At 35.3% G+C, this 22,660-nt stretch overlaps 1 protein-coding gene across 4 annotated transcripts in view; it reads right to left on the bottom strand.

Moving 5' to 3' along the window:
- FAM126B (family with sequence similarity 126 member B) overlaps positions 1-22,660 on the bottom strand; it is a 54,352-nt gene that overhangs the window by 17,276 nt on the left and 14,416 nt on the right. For all 4 annotated transcript variants that reach the window (XM_035332053.1, XM_035332056.1, XM_035332055.1 and 1 more), the window contains 7 exons: positions 14,622-14,720; positions 11,204-11,282; positions 10,104-10,205; positions 4,256-4,435; positions 2,231-2,311; positions 1,533-1,648; positions 590-685 (listed from right to left, as the gene is read on the bottom strand). In XM_035332053.1, the coding sequence (XP_035187944.1) occupies positions 590-685; positions 1,533-1,648; positions 2,231-2,311; positions 4,256-4,435; positions 10,104-10,205; positions 11,204-11,254 (626 nt within the window). In that variant the 5' untranslated portion in view covers positions 11,255-11,282; positions 14,622-14,720. The remainder of the gene's footprint in view (positions 1-589; positions 686-1,532; positions 1,649-2,230; positions 2,312-4,255; positions 4,436-10,103; positions 10,206-11,203; positions 11,283-14,621; positions 14,721-22,660) is intronic.

The raw sequence follows: 22,660 nt of genomic DNA, 5'->3' as shown, positions 1-22,660 counted from the left end.
CTAAGACTATCTAAGTAGGAGATTATGTAAAGGACATGTATAAGAGTTTGAGAATTCACAGTACTGAATTCTCCAGAAAATGGAATGTCATTCCCGCTGCGGAAAGAAAGGAAACAAAATAAAAAAATAACAAAACTAAAGCCCAGGATATTGTTTAAGAACTTCATATAAACCGTTCTCTGAAACAATAGAGGTTTATATTTGGAAGCAGAGGAAGCTGGATGCATTCCTCACAAGATTTTAAAGCTGATCATACTGAAAAGTATTAGATTTACCTATCATTCAAAGACAAATCAGTCTGAGCAAAATTAAAACAAACAAACAAACACCTTATTTTCTTCCTCAAAGAGCAGCAACAGAAAAGTTACATAACTGGAATGAAACCCAATGCAGCAGTAAGATAATCTACATGTTTTATTTATATCCAAGCATAACATCAAATCTGCAATTAAGCTGCAGCAGGACTGACTAAAAATTTACATGTTTTAGGCTATTAAGTACAAGTAAATTATTATTATTATTATTATTTCTGGAATAATATTTAGAAGTCTAGATTTACTCTGCAAAACTACAAAGGCAAATGTCTCACCTGGAACCCATCCTACAAAGTGATTGGTAAGAAGAGGCAGGCATATAGACAATAGCAGAATTGTAGCACAGCATGAGAAAGCTCAGCACCTCAAACCTGAAAAGAAACAAAACTCAGTCTCAAAATTGCCTCACAGGAAAGAGTATCAGAAGGAAACATGCAAATCCTGAAGACTTCTCCCATGATAATTCACTAACTTGAAATAGGACATTAAAGGTTCACTTTAAATTGTTATTACTGAAAACCATTATCCCGTGTAGGAATTATGGAGGAAAGAGCATATGGCACAAAATTTGGACAAAGAGCTACGGAGCTAGACAAATCTGTAACACTTTTAAAATTATTTTATCATTTTTTCCAGAGCTAGCTTTAAACACAGGTAAAGCTGAGAGTCACTAGAACAGCAGGGCATTGAAACAGGTAGTCATACAGCTCAGTCTGCTCTTCAACATGCAAGGGACCTGGCTAAAAATGCTGGCTACAGTGGCTAATGATGAGTATACCCCCAATCTTCCAGGTCCTCATGCAGCAGAAACAGGAAATCCAGCTTCTGATATCACTTATCCCTAGTTCTATCTGTGCTCTCAGCTTCATTCCCCTTTTCCTGTGGAAAAAGCAGTCCCAGTCTCAAGCAAGATGTGTTTTTGTTTTTTGTTTTTTTCCAGGAACATTTGAGTTGACAGGAATAAACCCAAAGACATTCCTGACAGACACAGCAATGACAAAGAAGTTACTCGCGTCTAAATTAATAGTAAGAACAGATGAAGTTGGAAGCAAAAACAAACAAAAATATACCTCAAGACTACTAACTTGCTCTCTAGCTTTATTTCCAAGCACTAAATGTTGAGATAACGCCAAATAGGTTTTATTTGGTCCTTATGTTTAAGGACTTGTTGACTGCTTAGCGAAGAACCTCCAATGTTACAATGCATCTGATACCTACCGGTTCTGTGCTGTGAAGGTTTCTCTTTGAGGATGAAGATCACTGTAAACTACCCTGATGAGATCATGCTGACAGAGAGCTCCTTCAGTTAATGCCATGGATCCAATTGTAGAGGGCTAGAAGTAGGTGATGGGAGAGGGGGAATAAGTAAACTGTAAGTAAAAGGTCTCCAAAAGCATTAAAACTCCTAACCACCCCAGCCAAAATACACATTTGTCTTGTGATCTATAAAAAAGGTAATTATATCAGAATACGGTAAATCTAAAAATATTATCTGTTTTCGTTATCATAAACTGCAGTAGAACAGGTGAGAGTAGTTTTCAGTTTTGATTGTTGCATAGCTATCTAAAGTTTGTCCTAATTGCACAAGACCTCTTGTACTGTAACAGCAGAGAAATAAAAACATTATTCCAAATTCAAACTGTAATAATGAGGAAATAGACTTCTCTTATCATAACACTTAAGAAGCAACCCATCTGCAACTACAACACAACCTCTGTTCAGAATGGGCACTGTCAGCAAACATTTTTTCAACATTTACATTACTTCACTATTGCTGTTATTGAATTGGATTACATTAATTGCTGCAAGACAGTGACATCAAAAACACAGTGCAACAGGATGCACTTAAAATGGTCTGTTGCATTTTTCATTGCTCTAATAGGTCCAGGTCTAATTTACCATAGCAGTTCTCTTACCTCATGATATATGGAGGGTTTAGATAATGAAGGGATGGTGAAAGATAAAACTTTGTTGTTTCCATCTTTGTCAGCAATTTCCTGCATTTAAAAACAAACAAAAATAAGCAACAGAAAAAAATATTAAGTCAGGACTTGTAAACTTATAGAACTCTTGAAAGGTATTTAAAAAGTAGGAAGTTAGTTGCTCTGATCTAAGACTGTTAACACTTTAAAGTCTCTTTGTGTTTGCAGAGTATCAGCAAATCTATACACATACTTTAAAAATGGGAAAGACCTCTATCACAGACGTCAGTTAAAAACATCATTTGCTCCTAGATCATCGTGACTTCATCAAAAACAAGAACTAAAAGTTTCTCGAGCCCACCTTTACATTATAGAATTTATTTATAATAGAATTGCATAGTGGAGCAAAGCTAAAATTTAAGCCTTAAAGATATAGATGCATAAGAGCTGATGAGTCACTTTCTGACAATGGGCAGCACTTCATAATAAATGCACCACAGAGAAAAGGTGAAATCAAGGACACTGGCAAAGACTCTTCAGGCATTCTATCAGGAAGAAATATACAGATCTCAAAAGGCTTTCAAAGTTATCAGATTTTATAGTTCCTAGGCTACTATATAAGGAAACCCAGCAATCTGTAAAGCCAGTACGCTAAGAGCAATTACATAAGGTTGTACCAAGAAGGAGTCTAAAACCCTGCCTTTTCACTTCGAACTGTAAACTCCAAACAATGAGCTAGTCATTCAAGATTACATGAAAACCTAGTCCAAGGTAGCACAGCATTCTGAGTAGGTTTTAAGAGTCATAGTAGGAAGAGAATTGATGGAATTTAGCAGAATGAAAAAGATTTCTCAGTCTTTCACTTTCCATAGATTGGCAAAGTAACTTCACTCCTTCAGTATCAGTAGATGTGCAAAACAATAACAACTGAACCAAAAAAAAAATAAATTAAAAATTAGAGGTAGCTACTGATCATTTTGAGGCCTTTTTCTTTTTGAGTTTAGAGAATGAAGAAATTACTGTCTTCAAATAACATTAATCACCAACATGAGTTTCAAAGGAACTACAAAGGGGCCTTTATGAGTAAACTGATGCCAAAGACAAATATTCAACCCAGCAAACAGTACCAACAATTAGCAAGCCATTTCCATTTTTTTTTCTATCAGAATCAATCTAAAATATTTGGATTTTCCATTCCATTTGTTTGAGCTGATCTATACACATAGCAAGAACTTTGTATTTTTTAAAGAATTTCAGTCTCATCATGGGTACAGTCAAAAGGAGTGGTTCACTATAATAGTAGAGAGAAGGGCAATGTTTCAATCCAATATTCTTTCAAGTTAGATAAAATGGAAATTCCCATCAGAGAATGCCTATCTTAGCAGTATTTCCAAACTTGTCAGTCTCATAATATGAGTAAACATTTCCAGGATAAGGTAAGGATATAAAAGACAACTGTTATAAACAACAGCCAAACCTAATCTTCTACAGTTAATTTTACTAATTCTTAAAATCATATTTCCACTCAAGACAGCTATCTGCCTGAACTGTAGACATGCATGGATTTAAGTGTGAACATGCACATTAGGTTCAGCTTCAAACTGCACTTAAAGACCTATTCAGAGTAAGCTGGGGTGGTGTGGGGGGGAGGTGACACAGGAAGATTGACCAAACATATGCTTGACAATCAGGTCTGTAGAAAGCTGTGTGTTTCACCATTAAAGAGGAATACTTAATTTTCTTACATGTTCTTACAAGTATGTAACACTAAAAAAGCCCATGAGATAATCCTTTTTAGTTAAAATGTTTGTCCCAAAGGGATTTACAAACAATAAAGAACATCTTTGCAAACACATTTTTACTAAAACTTCAGTAAACTATGCTTTTTTATATAATTAAGTATGTTTTCATGCAACCATATTATAATCTTAATTATGTTATTCTAATATTTTACTTTATTCTGACTGGTCAGTGATGGAAAACTTCAGATCAAACCTTTCCTCATCCATCCTCACTTACCAAGTTGTAAATGCCAAGTAGCAATGCTTCAATGCAACCATTACTTTGCCTATCCCTGCTGGCAGTAAGACGGAGATACACCCAGATCAACTCTGGCAAAAATTGCAATGTGAACCTCTTTAGCCGAACTTCAGAACTGCGATATAGTTCAAAGAGCTGGTGGCAAACAGGCTCCAGGAGCTGTGAAAAGGCAAAAAGGGTAATAAATTAACATTAGGCTTCTCTAACAAGGGAGAATGCAATAGCAAACATAGGGGATATGCAATGCAGCCATCACAGCCAGTGAAGATGTTCCTTGATATCAAGTAAATGAACGAACCAAACCAAATTTGTATTCCTTTTAAGGAGATGTATAAGTAGTAAGTACTTGCTCCCAAGGGGAACAAGTAAGCAGTACTGGGTAATGAGAACACTATTTATTCTCTAGGGCTGTCAGTATGAGAATTATTTTGTACACAGGTAATAATTAAAGGCGTGTGGCAGACTTGTGGCTTGAACTATGCACACCATAAAACTTTAATAGCACATTTGTAAGGTTTAGAAAGGTATAAAGGTTGAAGATACATGACAACTGCTAATGACTAGTCTATTGAGAGACCGGAATTCATTTCTTAGCAACTACTTTTTAATCTCAAACCCAACCATTGTGAATTTATTCAATACAATGCAAAACAGTTTTTCTGCCTTGAGGTGCCCTTTGGGTTTCAAAAAAAGCCCTTATCAAGTCAGTAAGCACAAGAAAAAAGTCATTTTAAGAGTCTACAATGCTAAGTAGATAGATAGAATGCATCCACAAAACTGCTAGTGAACATACTAAATAATAACAACACAAAAACATGTCAAACTGTCTCTCCCCTTCCCATACTAATCAAGTTTTTAAGACCAGAGTCAAGAACTACTAAAACACAACATATATTCAGAGAGGAATTTTGATATAGTCTGAGAACAGTATCTACAAACAGTATTTTTTCCAAGTTGTTAAGAGTTGGGATGATCTGACCTAAGGAAAATGTTCATGGGGTTTAATATCCAACAAACTGAGGTACCCATGTAACCTAAAGAGCCTCTATTCATACAGAATAGTTACACAGTCAGAATATCATATAATTCTCTTTCTAAACAGGCATGCTAAACAGACATGCTTTATGCCTTTCTCCTATACACACATGAAAACATTAGACGTCAAATTACACACATCACTTTGTAGAATAATAAAACTCCTGGATTTGACCAATATGATAGCAGTCATACTGGTGAGACAAAAAGACGTAAATGTGAAATACCCAGTGCAGAGCAAAAGATCAGGGACTGTATGTATGAATCCTCTTTCAGCACACAGTCTCACTCCCCAGGGTTATTCAGGTTAAGCCTTTCAGAGAACAAGAGACATGCTTCCGAGATCTTGATGCACTCTTTAATTAATTTGTCTAATCATCAAAATCTTAGTACCCAGAATTTCCTGTAGAATTCATTGCCCCTGCTTTGCTCTGCTGTATGAGGAAGGATTTCAGTGGCTTGTTGTGAACCATCCTCTTAAAAACTCTGAACAAGTCCCTTGCTCCCAGCAGAGAGGAAGAGCAATTTCTTCAAGTGCTTAGCTTGGAAATTCAAGAAACGTGCAAGGCCATAAATCAGTATGACAGTAAAACTTCACGTATACTTATTTAGACTTAGGTATGTTACTGTAGTACTTCAGACACCCAGCATAAATTTGACAGTTATTTCTATCAAGATAGCTACCTTAAGAGAGCATCAACTTTACAGTGCCCAAGAAAATGTGAACACAGTACAATTTCTAATACACAGTATCCTGGTCAAAGAAGCATGCTATTTTAAACCACTGATTACATAAGCCATAACATCACATCTATGTAAAATAAAACTTTGCTAGCAGACAAATCTCTTCTTATGCAAGGCTTGGTGTAAGCACCTTGCGTAACAAGGCTTCTGAATGACAGCCTAGTTACTCTAAGCTAAAAGCCTGTTTTTACAGCAGAAGCAAAGGCAGACTCCACATGAGAGGGAGGGAAAAAAGCTGACACTAAGAATGCTGACACAGAATGAGCAAAGTCCAGTAATTTGGAGCACACAGATTCTTACAAGCCATGTATGTAAGATCCCCCCCCCAAAATGACATATTAAGGTATATAAGTGAAATTGAAAGCCAGTAAATCTTCTACTGCAAACACATTGACAGCTTCTCCTTAAGTTCAAACTTTTTTTAAAATTTAGCATACTTATTCTAATACGTCATACATGTATAGCACCTTATGTTCTAAAGGTGCAAAAGTATATTGTCTTAATATTTACTTAGTGAACATTCCTATATAAACATAACACTATTAAAAGCATCTGTTACAGTAGACGTTCAAATCCTCAGAGAGAGAAATGTATTCTCATTTTATGAAAAGCCTAGCACATTTCAGATGATCAAACAAAAAGTGGTTAATAAATAATTCAGAGATCACTGAATACATGTGTATGTTTTCTTTAAAAGAAAGCATAAACAGAAAGATAGTGTTAAAAAAGAAAATGGAAATAAATACAAGCAAATCTGCAAGGAGATAACAGGTGCAAGATGAGCTAAACAAATATTATCAGAAAGTAGATATATACAGTGGCATTGCTATAAATAGTGCTTCCATTAGATTAGAGATGACAGTTGCCCAAAGCTGTTTCCTTTTTGAAATTAGTCAGTCTAATACAAATCCCATTAAACAGTGGAACAGAATAATTTATTTTAGCTGAAGTCAGATTAGATTCTACCACAGTTAATTCTACTTAGTTACTGAGTTAATTCTACTTTCTTTTAAATGAAAATTTTATAAAATTAGTCTTTTAAGTGAGACCACACTGCCTAGAAATATACAGCAATATCAAGTCATCAGTACTGCAAGCATGTAAATACTGCTCATTTCTAGTAGTTTTCATATTAGTTGTGCTACAACAGCAGAAATGCTACAACAAAAATATTTTCAAAGCCACAAAACCACAATTTTTTTCCTATCAAAATACAGTATGATCTTACTCCACCTGGAAACACAAAAATTGATACTAAAAGAAAGAATAAAATACTTTTATTCCAACCTAATTACTTGGTCTTTTTTTTTTTTAAAAATTTAAAAAAAAAAAAAAAAAAAAAAGCCTTTTCCAATGAATTCTCTGACTACAGATGTTCAGAAGACACTGAATAAACAGAACATTTGTCACCAGCAGCGGATACATACATGAACAGGCACACACTTTTTTAATCTCGAAGATCTTTCAGTCCAATGTTAAAGTAGACTGAGTAGCGCAGCAGTCAGTCAAAATAATACAAGCCAAAAAGACCATTACAATCATCTCTCTTTTCTGACAAACTAAAACCTGGCATTAAAAGACCTCTCCTGTTAACTTAAAGAGCAATTAGCATAACAATTAAAAGTAATATTTTTACTGAGATACAGTAAGTGGCAATGACATAATTTGCAGACTTCATTTTTACACCTCACAGAGATACATACTAGTCATGTTTTAAGGAAGTTGACTAATTAAGAGGTTCAAAGTTTGGCTTATTTTACAAGGTTGCCAAATCTTAAGAATCATACCATATCCTATATTAAAGTTAAATATAACTTGTTATAAAATGTATAACAAAAATTGGAAATGCTTGTCTTTTTGATGAATTCAATCACAGTAGAAAATAATGTGCTCATTTTAGGCTTAAGTGTAATACAAAGGATGAAATTAGGTGTTATTTCAGGAGTACTAGGTCTGGAAATTGCTTGGCATTGCAAAGGTGATCTCATTTTTGTTTCAAGATTGAGCTTTCCAGGTTAAATCTAAAATAGCCACACATGAATAGTCAATGCTTTAATTTCACTACTACATTAGCTTAAAATTTATAGACCATTTATGTCTATAATCATAAACCAACTCAAAAAATTATGAAACTATCTAAAACACAGTACTTCCAAAGCACTTTACTTTAGAAAGCAAACATTATGCAAAAAAAAAAAAAAAAAAAAAAAAAAAAAAAAAGATTACTCAGTTAAACAAGCTACTTATGAGCAAGATCACTCTCCTCTTTATATAATTTGTGTTCCAGTCACTATCTTTATTGTATTAAGAAAAACAGGGAATTCCATAAAAACTAGAAGGTAACAATGGTATTTGAGAGTTTGCTTGCCTTCATTTCTTAGCTCTGAAATTGGTAGACAATTGTCAAAAAAAAAACAACAACAGTTTGGTTCTTAAACATGGTAGATCCACATTAAATGAATAATACATTCTTATCAAGATAGTACTGTGATTCTAGCAAAATTCAAGTCTGCCTAAATAGCAGCCCCTTTCAGGAAGTTTTAAACATAGGTCAACTTTATGATTAAGTTGTACTAAAAATTACTTGTCGATCATGTTAAAGAATCCGGCAAGTAGGCTATGGTGACTGCCATATAAGCTTTATCTTCATAAGCAATCAGTTATCTTTCTAAAAAAAATAAAGCCCTATATAAATTACTTGAAAAAAATCTCACTTAAAGCCAAGTATTACCACAGAATTACACAAAGTAACAAATTTATTACATACCTTTGTGAGTTGTTTTTGTGTGAGGTTATACTCCTCACACACATGCACGTTTCAAAGAAACGCAACAAGGAAATACAAAACGCCTTAACAAGCAGAACTTTAAGTTAGACTTCTTTGAATTTGGGATTGCGCATCTTACACTTGAGTTCAGAATCAGTCCCAAACAGCAACAACAGTTTCGAGAAGTATCTGTGTGCTGTAATTTAAAAATCAACTTCAGATCCTCAAGATGCTTATTTTGCAAATCTGGTTCTTTGCATCATAAAAAAAATAAACAAATGCTTATTCTCAGAGCAAAGGATAGCATTTACATAGTCAGAAGTGTATGTACACACACACACATATGATAAAAGGCCAACAGCAGCAAAGGTGGTTTCAAGTTGGAGAGAATAACAGCAGTTTCAATACAAAGAAAAAGGTCACTGTGCAAATTATTTGTAACACTACAGTGACATTGACACCTATGAAGCATTATTTATTTCGTGAGAATTATGTAATCTTTTAAGCTCAATCACGCATTCAGCATCCAAAAGCAGCTGAGCTTTTATTATATTCAGGATAATGAAAAGCTTCCTTCCTGTGCACACTTGCCATTATATTTACAAATATACAAGAAATCTCGGATGATAAATCAAATATTTTGAAGTACTTTATCTAAAGTAGTTTACACAGTAGAGAATGGCATGCTTACACAATTTATTTATAAGTTTCAAACACTTTCCCAGAATCACACATAGTAGAAAGCAACAGAATGGAATGCATAGTTTTACATCATGTGCAAAAGGAATTATGGATGGGGGTAAGGTATTTTTTTATTGTACATGCATATTTACATTTTGGGGTCCTGGTTCCGCTCTTGTTTACAGTGGTAAAAACCAAATTACTCAAACATAATACTAGTAATAAGCAAAATAAAATCTGGTTATTTTAATTGCATATAGGATTTAATAAACAGATTCCATCTTCCATTGTAATAAGCCACCAAGTAAGATGCACATAGATCTTACTGAGTTTCACTGTAAGGTCTACTTTATCTCTGATGTGGCAAGTAAAATTTAGAAGACAGCATAAACTGTATTTTTGGGAACAGAGGAGGTTGCATCTTAGCAGAAGAGCATTTAGGTTAATGTCAAAATAGAAGAGAGTAAAAAGAGGGATAGTACCTAATGTTAGACCACATCAGAAAGATAATTCTTCCTTTCCATTTCCACTTCTTAATTATGCTACTTTTAGTTGTAGAAGCTGTATGAGTGTTAACCTTTATTTATTTAAGTGTCCTACCTCATTATTTGGGTCTTGAATAACTTTATAAAGAGCTGGTACCAATGTTTTTTTTCGGTGCAGTGTAGCTGCATAGCTGGAAATTTGTGTTTCAGGTAATGCCTAAAGGGGGGGGAAAAAAGGTGGAAGTTAATCTGCTAAATTAATGCTTCCAAGTATTAAAGAACTCCACAACAGCATTCAGTCTCACCCCAATATCAAGAACAATTCCTGAAACTGAGTAAGTTTTCCGGACTTGTAAACTAGTTCATTCAGTACCAATTCTTCAGACAAACTGCATTTGGGGGCAACACAGCATCATTCAGGCTAACTTCAAAAGCAGTTTCAGATAACTTTTATAAAAATCATTTGATCCAGCTTGAAATGAGGATTCTCTCTTTTCTTGATATTCTTTAACAGGCAGTTTTCAAAGGCTTAAATAAAATTTGAGTTGATTAACCAAGAGGCATGGATAATGCAAAATGAGCACAGACAGCACCACCAAGGAATTGCATCTGTAGATTTTGCATCCTTGGCTCCTCAACAAGTTTCGAACACCATGTAATGAATTTTTACATATATATGATGTAAGGAATTACTAAATCTTAATTTAAATAAGAGATTAACAGGAATGAAATCCAGTCTTCCCTTTATGCATTATCCTGTATTTCACTCAGCCTAATTACAAACAAGCAAAATAGCTGAAAATACTTCCAATTCTTCACGATAACTCATTTTAAGCAAGCTATATGTAAAAACAGCCCAATATTTTATTTGATATTTTTAAAACCCCAAACATTTCTGCTAAGTTTTTAAAGCCAAAATAGAGAAGTTGCTCAATCAGAAACTTAGGCAATATTATTCAGCTGTCAGTTAAATTCTGCCAGCTTGATCTACATTGTAAGATATGCTTTAAAAATCATAGTTATAGAAGACAAATGTTTGGTGCTACAAGAACAACTAATATAAATCAACTGCTATTAGAACTATATGCATCATATATTAGGTGCCAGTTGATGTATTTACATAGACCTCTGCATGCTTCATTCATTATAAAAATTTGAAATATAATTTTTAAAATGTTACTAATGGTACAGCTATCATTCATCTTCTGAGCTCACCTTGAATTCTGACAGCCAGTCTTCCACCACACCTCGTTCTGATCCCAACATTTTCTTACTTCTATAGCTTCCCTCTTACCTTTAGAAGAGAGAAGAGAAAAGAAAGAAGATTTCTGGCAGAAAAACTTAGTTTTGTAAAATCCTACCTCAATGAGAAGCTATCAACAATTTCACAGTACATTTATATAATATCCAACAACAAGAAAAGTTGCATTTCTGACAGCTAGTCCCAGTTCTAACAATGACCAAACCGTTCTCTCTTCATACTCTTTTTCAAAACTACTGCACATGAATGAGGGAGGCAGAAAGAGAAGGATGCGGTGCTTCAGGCCAAAATGTACATTATTTAAGGCAAATGCATCATCTATTCTTGCTCCCTTACCAAATACAGTACAAAGAAAAGACAAGTGGAGCAAAATAAATAACATCATGGAACAAACCATGCAAAACACTGTAATGACAGTTCTAGATACACCTAAAAGTAAGGTGGTTTCAAAATACCAGTTATTAGAAATCCTAATAGCAAAACTTTACTCCTTAAAGCTTGAGCTTGTTCTTATAAGAACTGTGCAGCTTAAAAGAAATGCTTGAAGATTTAGCCCTTCTAAAAATATGTTGGAATGCTCAGAAATATACAAACAAAACAAAAAGAAAACTTTGAAGGACAATTGTTAGTATTATTTTCCGTTTTATAATATAATGGTAATATTGTAATATCTTTTCAATTTTCACAAATTGCCTGCAAGCTTTCAAATCATTTCAGTCACATCCTTATCTTCTCAGGCTTCACTTCCTTTGCATAGCTCCTCTTGTTAAAAGAACACATTCAAATATAAGATACCAAAACCTTCATTTGAAGTAATACCACCACCTGTTGAAAGAACTGTCATAAATGGCAAGTGTGCCCTGATGATGAGATCTCAAAAATTAAACAGTGGGTCCAAACCACCTTTCTTTTAAGTATAATTTGCTTGAAAGTTAAAAATCAATTTCTTCAGTTTGCAGCAACAGTACTATACAATTTCACTCAGGAAAAAGTGAAAAATTTAGCAAAATTTGTTCTAACTACAGGAGAGGCGGAAGACATTGAAAAACAAAAGCACGCCTTTGCCTCTTCTACAGCCTTCATATTGTCTTGTACAGGAGAGTGTGCATAAGTGTATTGGCAGAAATAATAGGAAGAGCTGTGGTAATACTTATATCAGCTGACACCAGCATCATAAAGACCTTCAGACCTAACAAGCAGCTAACAGGAAAGATGAAGAAAAACAACCTGTAACAATGACGACATTATACTCTCAGCACACAAAATTCCCTTCCAACATTCTTTGCTGGGTGATTTATTTGACTATCCCAGTTAAATAATAAGAGTTCTCCCAACTCCTTTAGATTACTTTCAGTACTATGTTTCTGACATCGTATGCATACACCTTAAAATTCTGATAGCTTACAAAAGACAAGACTTTTACATGAAAAAATGAGAAGAGCCTTCTTCAAGATACAAAAAGAACAAAAAGAGTAAGGTTAGCAAAAAAAAAAGATACAATGTACAACCTCTGTATTTTGGAAGAAAACTATCTTGTGTGTATATATGAGCTAGCAGGGTTTTTGTGTTCTGTTTTTTAAACACTGCATTACATTCCTAGTCATATAGTTAACTTCACTACATAGTTATATACAGCCAATCATACAAGTAACTTAACAGGGTTTTGAGCACTGTGTGCACTTAAGAGCCTCCTTTCAACAGTTGCTTATGGGTCACAATGAAGAGATTGAACTAAAACTCTTACACTAAGTATAAGGTGACTGAAAAAAATCTTAACTGGATTGAAGTTGTTAGGTGCTCAGATGGACTTAGCTTAGATCTCCAATCTACAGGACTTCTTACTGCTAAAAACTATGAAAAAAACAAGCATTACTGAAATCATTTTCCTTGCTCAAAACTATTCATTGTCTTAACTCTCAGACAGGAGCTTCAATCTACTAGCCAAAGGGTAAAGGAGAGCTGGAGAAATTGTTACTCAGAACTTTCTGAGGCCTTTTAAACTCATCTGGCCACAGATCTCAACATGTAATTCTTGGGTAACCTTCCCAGAAAAGGAAAGTGATTACGAATAGCAACCTGAAAAGGAGTAAATTGAGGAGACAGAAAAATACAAGGGCTTTTTAAAGACATATTAGATACAAGAAGGTGGTGATTCTCTTACAGTTTCATCAAAAGTTTGGTTTTGACAGGACCTACAATTAAACAACTACCTAAACAGAAACAAGACAAAAAGGAACACCCTATTTTAGGAGATACTTGGATCACATTTTTTTGTTTGCTTTCTTTCTTTTTTTTTTAAAGCTTGATATGGGTACATAACAGTTACATGTAACAAAACTGTCACACATTGTCAGGTATCTTTATCACTTTTTCCTAAAAACTACAAATGTTTAACAACTTCAAAGCATCCCTTTAAAAATAAAATAATAATTAAAACTTTTCCCCCATTTAATACAGTCACTTTTTGCTTTTAGCCTGGTATGGGAAAAAAAGATAAACACTTCCAAAACCATATGATAACAAGATAAAAGGTATTACTATTATCTTTAATTCCATAAACTCACTCATTAACTATATACAAGTAATGTTAAGAATATCTGAAGTGCTACTATTTGCAAAATTTGTTGCAAATTTTACAGGAAAAAGGCAAGTAAACATGAAGTGAAATCTACTTTTTACGATTTTCTCTCAGGTGTGCTTTGAGAATTATTTAGGCTCAAACAAAAGTTACGGGCTTGGTATACAAGTATACATGGAAGTCCTGTGATGAATTTCAAATAGCCAGCCTACACGATTGAAATCGCCCGTTCTGGTCTAAGAACATTTTTCTTTTGATTTCTGAAGGAAAATTGGTACTTAAGACCAGGTCAGGACCTAATAAATGGAAAATGAATTGAAATGCAATATTAAAATTGTGTTGGGAAGCTATAGTTCATGTCATGCAAGTTTGTATAAATGAGACTACAAGTACTATTTAGTACGGCCCTTGGCAGCTAGCAAGTCATTGAGACTGGGTGTAAGAATCTGCCTCAGATTTCTAAAGCTGTTTAAATATGCTAAGATATATCAGATTCAGAAGTAACATTAGATTAATTTAAATTCAAGTAGCACATGGATAGCTTACTTTAGCTGAAATATTGGTAAATAATACTTTAGTATAACAAAAAACAATTAAACAGATCTCTGCAAACAAAGGTTTTTGAAGACACGGCTTTCAATAGAGGGCGAAAAGCTATCAGCTATCAGAATGAGAGATGTATATATAAGTTAATTTAAAACATTACCAAACAAGATACTGAAGAAGTTCATATACAGTTCACTTTGGCCCCCCCCCCCAAAAAAATCTACAGGAAGTGCAACACACAACTTTACCTCTCTTTAAAGAAGTCAGTTTTCTAAAGGAGGAAGAGGAGAAGTGCAGTTTTTCAGCCTGGGATGCATTTGTCAAGTCTTCAAATACTGCCCTGTTTTCTGAAAGATAAAAATAAACACATGATCACAAAATAAGGAGAAATATAGTAAAGCAAATGTAACGTTCTGATATTTTTTAACTTGAAAAATGTATCAAATCCACTAAAAATATATTTAGGTCCTTCTGTAACAAAGCAATTTGCTATTAAAAATACAAAAACAACAACAAACCCTCAGTATTTTAACAGAGGGAAAAAAAGTGAGGGATTGCCTATATCAAGTCCAGAAGGAAGTCTTTCCTATGTGGAAAGCCCTTACATTTTATTGATGCACAGTACTCCACTCATACTACAAAGGAAAACTGAAGCATTATTTCTTATGAAAAACAGTGCAAGAAAGATGCAAGATAAACAAAAATTTTCTAAAAAAAATAGCCAAATCAATATGCTGACATCAGAGAAGATGTCTGTTGAAAAAAAAAAAAAAAAAAAATGGTCCAAATCATAGCTGGAATATATTAAAGACCCTTCCTTACTATTATTGTTCTTAATACATATTTGCTACAGAACCAAGAATTCCAATAGCTTTGCAAAAAATCATACACTACACTAATGTCCACATTTAGGAGCAAGATCCCTTCATGCTGAGCATAAGGTAAATGGCACACAGGTGAGCCTAGTCGAAGTAGAGTAGAGTATTTCAGCATCTGGAGACCTCTATCAGGGAAGTGAAGTAAATGAACAACGTTCAATCATACCTAACCTGCTGTCCGCAGTGTCAAAACCAAAGGTATAGATCCTGTGAAGTAACCAGGTGGAAACTTTTCAAAGCTGCAGTAAAAAGTTAGAAATCACTTTTTCTGCATATGAACTTAAGTCTTCTTGGCCCCAGAGCAAGAACCACAGGTATATAGCAGCAAAAGAGACAAAGGAACTTCTATTTCTGTACAGTGTTCCACTGTAAATAAAAGCACTCAGCACAAACAGATACTGACCTGACTGGAGCATCAGACTAAAAAAATCTTTTACTTGAAATGAAACATTTTATTCACCAATTTGCAGGGTTTGGGGAATTAAATTTAAGTAAAATATATATTTTTTAATTGCATAGCCTCACAATGGAATGTGGGGGTTCAAACTGCTTTACATATACAACACAGTAAATAACCATTCTTAAATCAGAGACAATTATCAGCTGTAACTCATGGCCACCCTCAACCTCCAAGCAATTACCTCCATTTGGAAGACCCTTTTAAAATCTGGATACATGTTGCTGCTCTCCTCCAGCACTGCATAAGTCTCAAAGAATTACATCAACTATCTGTGAAGTTGACTGTTTCCTTAGAGAGGCCTTGCAAGAGGGAATTACGATTATGCTTTTAAAACAAGCAAACAAATAAACCAAGCCAAAACCACACACTCACACCCACTTCTTTACACTCCAGTGAACACCAACAGGTATGAAACTACAACCCAGCTCCAATAGGAGAGCAAAATGCACACAAAGCTATGCTAAGGACCAAATAGCATTGTATATTTTAAGTAAAAAGTATTCTGTACCCTGTAACACTACCATTCAGAGCAAGACCACAAGGAGAATACTGAGTAAGCTCACTGTTGCAGAAGCAAAGTGCTCAAGGCTATCAAGAAAAAAAAAAGAGCATCAGGCCAGTAAAGATCTAGATGTTTGGAATAAGAGAAGAACGCTACAAATAAGTGAAATGAATGAATCTGAAGTATCATTATACTGGGTCTGGCTGTGATGGAGTTCACTTTCCCTGCAGCAGCCCATACAGTGCTGTTGAGAGAATCTTATCAAGTAGAGAGAGCACTGACAGCATTAAACTAGGATGCCACTTAGTGTCCTTGCTAACTATGGTGCATTGTGCAAATTAATGAAAGCAAGAAGCCTTGGGCCCCTTACCAACGTCAGTCTCCTAATAGGAGTGTGAGCCTATCTTAAGAAGCTGGTAGAAACTGGTCCTGTGGATAGACAAGAGCCAAGGAGCAAATGAGTCTGTGCAAAGACAAGAGGTCAACTAGTGGTGATGAGGAAGAGTCACCAACCTTCATCCCCATGACCCCTGATGACCACCACCAGGAGACACTGCGCAAGCGCAGATGGGAGCAGTTTATGGAAATGACTTATTGGAACTAATTTTAATATGAAGCAGGGACGGGTTATGAATATGTATAGGCGCATTGTGAAACTTCATGCATATGTAACTCTTTGCTGCATATAACCATGGCAAATTGCTGCATCAGGTGCACATGACTTTGGTGGGACTACCCCCCGTGCTGCCCAGCGCTGAATAAACACATACCTACTTTACAATCTTATTGATTGTGGGGTCCGTTTTCCGCTAGTCACAGCGCTCTGCACTTGTAGCTAGAACAGCAGTGGTATCACACCAGTGTTGTGTCTATTGCTGAGCAGTGCTGGCAACGCACCAAGACTCCCTCCAAAGCCCCCCAAAGCCAGCATGCTGGGGCTGGGCAAGAGGTGGGGAGGGGACATCACCAGGGTAGCTGATGCAAACTGTCCAAAGGGATGCATCTCTACCACATGGTGTCACACCCAGCAATAAAAGGAGGGAAAGAGAAATGAGGTTCTTGTTATGAAGACACCTGTCCTCCCAAACAACCACTCCATGTATTGAGGCCCTGCTTCCCAGTACATGGCCAAATATCACTCACTGATGGGAAGTAGAGAAAATTAGTTGTTTTTCTTCCCTCTGCAGCCTTTGCTTGTTTTCTCCCACAAACACACACTCCTCCTTTTCCCTTTAATTAATTATCCTTATCTCAACCCATGAGCCTTTTTTCTCCTCCTTCTTTCCAGCACACTTTCTCCCCCTGCCCTTCTTTTGGGAGGGGGGTAGGGGGTGAGACAGCAGCTGTGCAGGAGTTTAGCTTCCCAGCAGGGTAAAACCACCATGGTCTGCAATTCTCCTGAGTTAGAATTTAGTCTGGCATATCTGAAGAAACTATGAAAATTCCAAGGTATGCAAAAACAGTTCACAAAAGCCTTACTGTAGATGTTATAAAGGTCCCGATGTTACTATCACAGTGAGTAAAAAACAGTATTCTAATGTCATAACACCTAACCTACCTAAGAAATTAGCTTACAGAAAATCCAATAAATATAGCTGGTGGTCAAACAAGTCAACTCACAGTTGACGTGCTAAAAACTGAATTTGCATTGGTGTCAAACTTCAGGTGCAACTTTGTATTATAGTTAAGGTCACCTAGTGGCTACCTACCATGAAAAGGAAAAGTCCACCTTCCTCACCAGTATCCCACATTATTTCTGTCCCAGTGTTTGGGCACCTGACCTTCAAGCAAACTCCATCTGGGGATCTCTTCTAGTGTAAGCCAGCTTCAGAATCAAGGCTGTAACTGCTGCCTAGGAAAGCAGATGTCTAGAAAACAATTGCTGAAAGCCAGAGCTTATGCTACGCCCTGGAAGAATACTGACAGAAACAAAACCCAGTGCAATGTCTTCTTGTATATGATGGAGTATACTCATCCCTGAAGAAAAGAACATTGTATAGTGCTTTTTGTGTATTTGCTTACCTTAGGAGAATGGGGGAAAACAGCTTTACACAACAGATCTTTTTGTGCCAACTCTACTATATGATCCATCCACTTTCACTCAATGAAGATTTCCTATGCTGCCTTGAGTGGCTGCCTATATGAATACAGCTAGCTGTTCTGATGCTTTCAGAATATTTTTGTCAGCATGTACATTAAAGACCAATAGTATAAGCTATATCCCAGGATGAAAAGCACCCTAAGTGCCACTCTTGCAACACATTTACAGAAAAATGTAAACACAAACTATTTGCTTCTCCAAGGGTACATTTGCAGCCCTCCTGAAAGACCTTTTTCAGAAGTTAAGGCCTGCTTTGCTCATGTGACTTAAAAAGGATGTAGGCAAGCAGCTCTGCTGTATAGTTTCAGAAGTAGTCTACACCTATTTCAGCCAAGATTGCTTTCCTAGTTCAGCTTTAGGACAAGTCAACTCTTCCCTTCAAATCATCCACCTGGATATTACAAACATTTTTAAGGACTTGCACAAACAGTCGAGTTAGTCAGGATATGGATTACAGCACTGACTCCCTATGTGAGCACTTAGGGAAAGCTCAGTGACCAGTGGCTGTGCCCACCCAAGAGTCAAACCGCCCTGGTGGAGCAGCAGACACTTCACCAGGCTGCACCCCACCAGCTAGGCTGCACCCGACGTACGTGGACACTGTCTAGAGAGGAACACCAGCAGAACAATTGTGGGACTATCTCTGTCTGACATGCAGACTTGCTCAGGGATTTTCACGTAAGCATCTGTAAAGCACACCCCACGCTTACGTTCACTCCCTGGTTTGCTGTGCCCCAGCTAACCTTCAGAGAAAAATAAATAAATACATCAGGTACCACAGGGGTGTGTCTCTAAAACAAACTGGTTCAACAGCATTAAATCCTGTGCATATTTATTCAAAGCTGAAGCAGACTCAACTAAGAGTATCAAATTTCATTTCCAGAGTGTTCATGTCTCTCCCAAAGCAAACAAAATACAGGGAATATAACAGATTTCTCGTGTTTATTTTAAAGACTATTTTTTCCCTACTATCGCTCAAAAGTTCTTATGCAGGAACCATAATAACTAAACAGAAATTTAGTTATTAGTAGCACCAATAACTAAATATACTCAAGTATTTTGACATAAGGACTGATTGTTCAGATTCCTTAAATACCACACAAACAAGCAAGTTTAAAATCATATTAAAGCATTGAACAGTAGAGTTCTAGTTGGGTGCACAGTCTCTCAATGTTAAAACCAAGTACAAAAAAATTACTGAAAAGATTCCCATAAAAGTACTTAACATCACCTTCATCATCTTATCCTGAACTGGTTCATTTGGTAAAAAATTTTTTTAAAAAAAAAAAAAAAAAAAAGGCTTTTGTTGTAAAAAAAAAAAAAAGGCTTTATATGTATGAGACATATAGCTGATGAATCATTAGACCTGAAATCTTTACATTTAACATTAAAGCTACAAAATGCTGTTCTCAAATGAAGTTATAGACTTGCTTTGTACTTCTGCCAATTACAGTTGAGATCTAAACAGAATTTTACCAAGCAAAAGGATTCTCCAAACTAGCTCATGCTATGCACAAATAATTTAAAAATAGGAAACCATGGGTTTCCCATTTTGAAGAGTCCACTCATTCATTATTCTCTCTTATTTTCTTTGAAAATATCAACATCCATAATAAAATGTATTATAGTAATACACTACTGAAACAATAAAAATGTAAAACTCAGGTAACTATCCAAGAATTTTTGAATTCTATAGCAATATATATATATGAGAAAGGGTTTATTCAACTTCTCTCATCTGAGAGCATGAGCTTCATTTAGATTTAAAATGTATTTACAGCCAGTACCCTTTTATTATTACTTAGCAGGCTACATTTAAACTACTAACCAAGACCAATTCACAACAGATATACCATTAGTGAAATAATCAGAGCCAACACTGACAAAAGAGAAATAACAAGCTATTACAGTGGGGATTTAAAAAAAAAAAAAAAAAAAAGTGCTACCAGTTAGATATTATTAATTGTTGACACCTAAGAAAATAGGACTATTCAAGTATGCAGTGTTTGGGGGCTTTGTTGTTGTTTAATATGTTTATTTTAAAGGATCTAGGATTTTAGGCTTCAAAACAAAATAATGGTGTAGTGAGGTGCAGTTACATAAACAGGACATACATTCCAAGAACAAGTCCACTTTTTTGCCATTATATGCTTACTAGAGGTCACAATTCACGTAATGTAACTGAGTCACAGCTGCATGATGTATAACAAAGTTGTAAATTCTGACCACAAAGTCTATGGCAAGAGTATTATGCAATTAAAATCTGGACAAGGGAGAAATCTCAACAATAAGAACAAAGGTTTAAGTGGCATGATGTCTCTCCACTGATGCTCCTGCAAGAGAACCTTACTGTCTGACAGTAGGTCTACAAGAACAGAAAACACAAGTATCAATACAGCTTGTTCTTCCAAGTTATGTATACACTCTTCTCATATCTACAATTCATTACTGAACATGGAAAGAAGTGTATTTAAAGAAAGACTTTTCCCTGCTACATCTGTAAGAAAGTAGCATGGAAAGCAGCAAGAAAGGATCTTTACTTTCCACTAAATCAACATTCTATTCCTTTGATCCAGAATGTTCTTAGGTTCATAATGAGAATACTTGATTTAATACAATTAACACTCTGGGAAGCAAAAGAAAGACAAAAACATGACAAAGTGGTTGGAACTACATTGGAAACATCCTCCCCTCTCCCGCCACCCCATTACAAGACTGTACACGAACCCTAGAGAAAGGGAACTGGGCAACATGTTGACAAGTGCAGAAAACAGAAAGCAATTTGAATTTCTCACATTGAGTTATTCCTGAATGCAGAGTTTTAAAAGACTGAATGGAAAAAGACTGGATAATACATTCACCCACTTAATGAAAACATCTGCTAAGGAATTTACAAGCTGGCAGAAAAGAAATTGAGGTTTTTAACAGCACAAAAGCAGTGCAGAGTAGTTCTGAAAATATGTAAGCAGAGCATACAAAATTGATAGCATACTCTTATTTGAAATACTGGCCCACATTTGATTCAAGCATCCTAAAAGAAAATATGTATCAGGCAGAAAAGCATTTAAGAGGCAAGTAATGAGGATAATGATAGTGAAAAATAACTTCTTAAAAAATATAGGAGTAATTCAAAGGAAAAAAAAAAGAACTCCATGCCTTAAAAGAACTTAGTTCCAACTGGTAGGGAAGGTAGAATGGAATTCTGTAACAGAATACAAAAATAAAACATTAAGATGTAACAAGGTAGAAATGTTAGACTCCTGTATACTGTTCCTTATAGTAAGAGCAGGACTCACCATAACATATCATAGGGGCAATATGAAGAGTTTTACATACATATTTATAATACCTGTTCTACGTTATTACTTTTTTTTTTTTTGAACAAAAAGAATAAAGCAGAAAACTTAATGGTGTAAGCTAGTACTTAACTGATATGCTTCACAAAATATTCTCCTATGAGCATCTCCTTCCTTATTTGCTCAGAATATAAGCATAAATATCTTCATCCAGATGAAATCAGATTGCATGCTAGACTATATTAAACAGCTATGTTATGCTCTGATTTCCACACTGGAAAAGGGATCGACTCTTAGTCTCGTTTGATCCCCATAGAAAACAAGACTAGTTTTTATAATGAGAACATGAAATGCAAACATGAGAATGTTCAATTTTGGTAACCACAGGCTTCTATGAGAAAAGTTCATAGATTACTTCTGGTATTTATTTAAAAGTATATGCATTATTATAATAAACATGTCACAGATAGCATTACAATCCCATTCTATCCATCTACGTAAATATATTCTAGCAATCATCTTTAATATACACATATATGCTGCCATTTTGATAAAGGCATCAAAAATTCAAAAACTGTTGTTATCAACAAATAAGAACCACAACCACAACCTGGCATTAGACACAGGTACACTCCATCTGTCAGAACTGTCTTGGCCATAACAACTCCATAGCAGAGAGAAAGAGAAACTCCTGCGAGGTATAAAACTGACAAGGACAGAAAGAAAGAAAACATTCTCTGGACAATTATTAATTTAGACCATCAGTTCAAGCCTTCTTTTTAATAAAAAATGGAGACTCTTTCTAGGTAATTTAATTGTCAGCTTAAGCAGACAGTCATACATCCCAACATTAAAATATAAATACTGACATATTTATTCCACATGTGGGATTTAGATTGCAAGCCTTATTAAACAAGCCTTAGTCGTGCAAAACACTCACATAAGACATTACTTCCATGCCCACTTTGACTCACAAGTGGTAATCAGGCTAAAAAGAATTGCTTTTCAGATACCAGCAACAAAGAAAGTTACATGGAAATGATATGAGGC

Source organism: Oxyura jamaicensis, chromosome 7 (assembly GCF_011077185.1).
Source record: "Oxyura jamaicensis isolate SHBP4307 breed ruddy duck chromosome 7, BPBGC_Ojam_1.0, whole genome shotgun sequence".
Taxonomy (NCBI): domain Eukaryota; kingdom Metazoa; phylum Chordata; class Aves; order Anseriformes; family Anatidae; genus Oxyura; species Oxyura jamaicensis.
The sequence above is the reverse complement of the archived record's forward strand: the minus strand, read 5'-3'. Positions and strand labels throughout refer to the sequence as shown.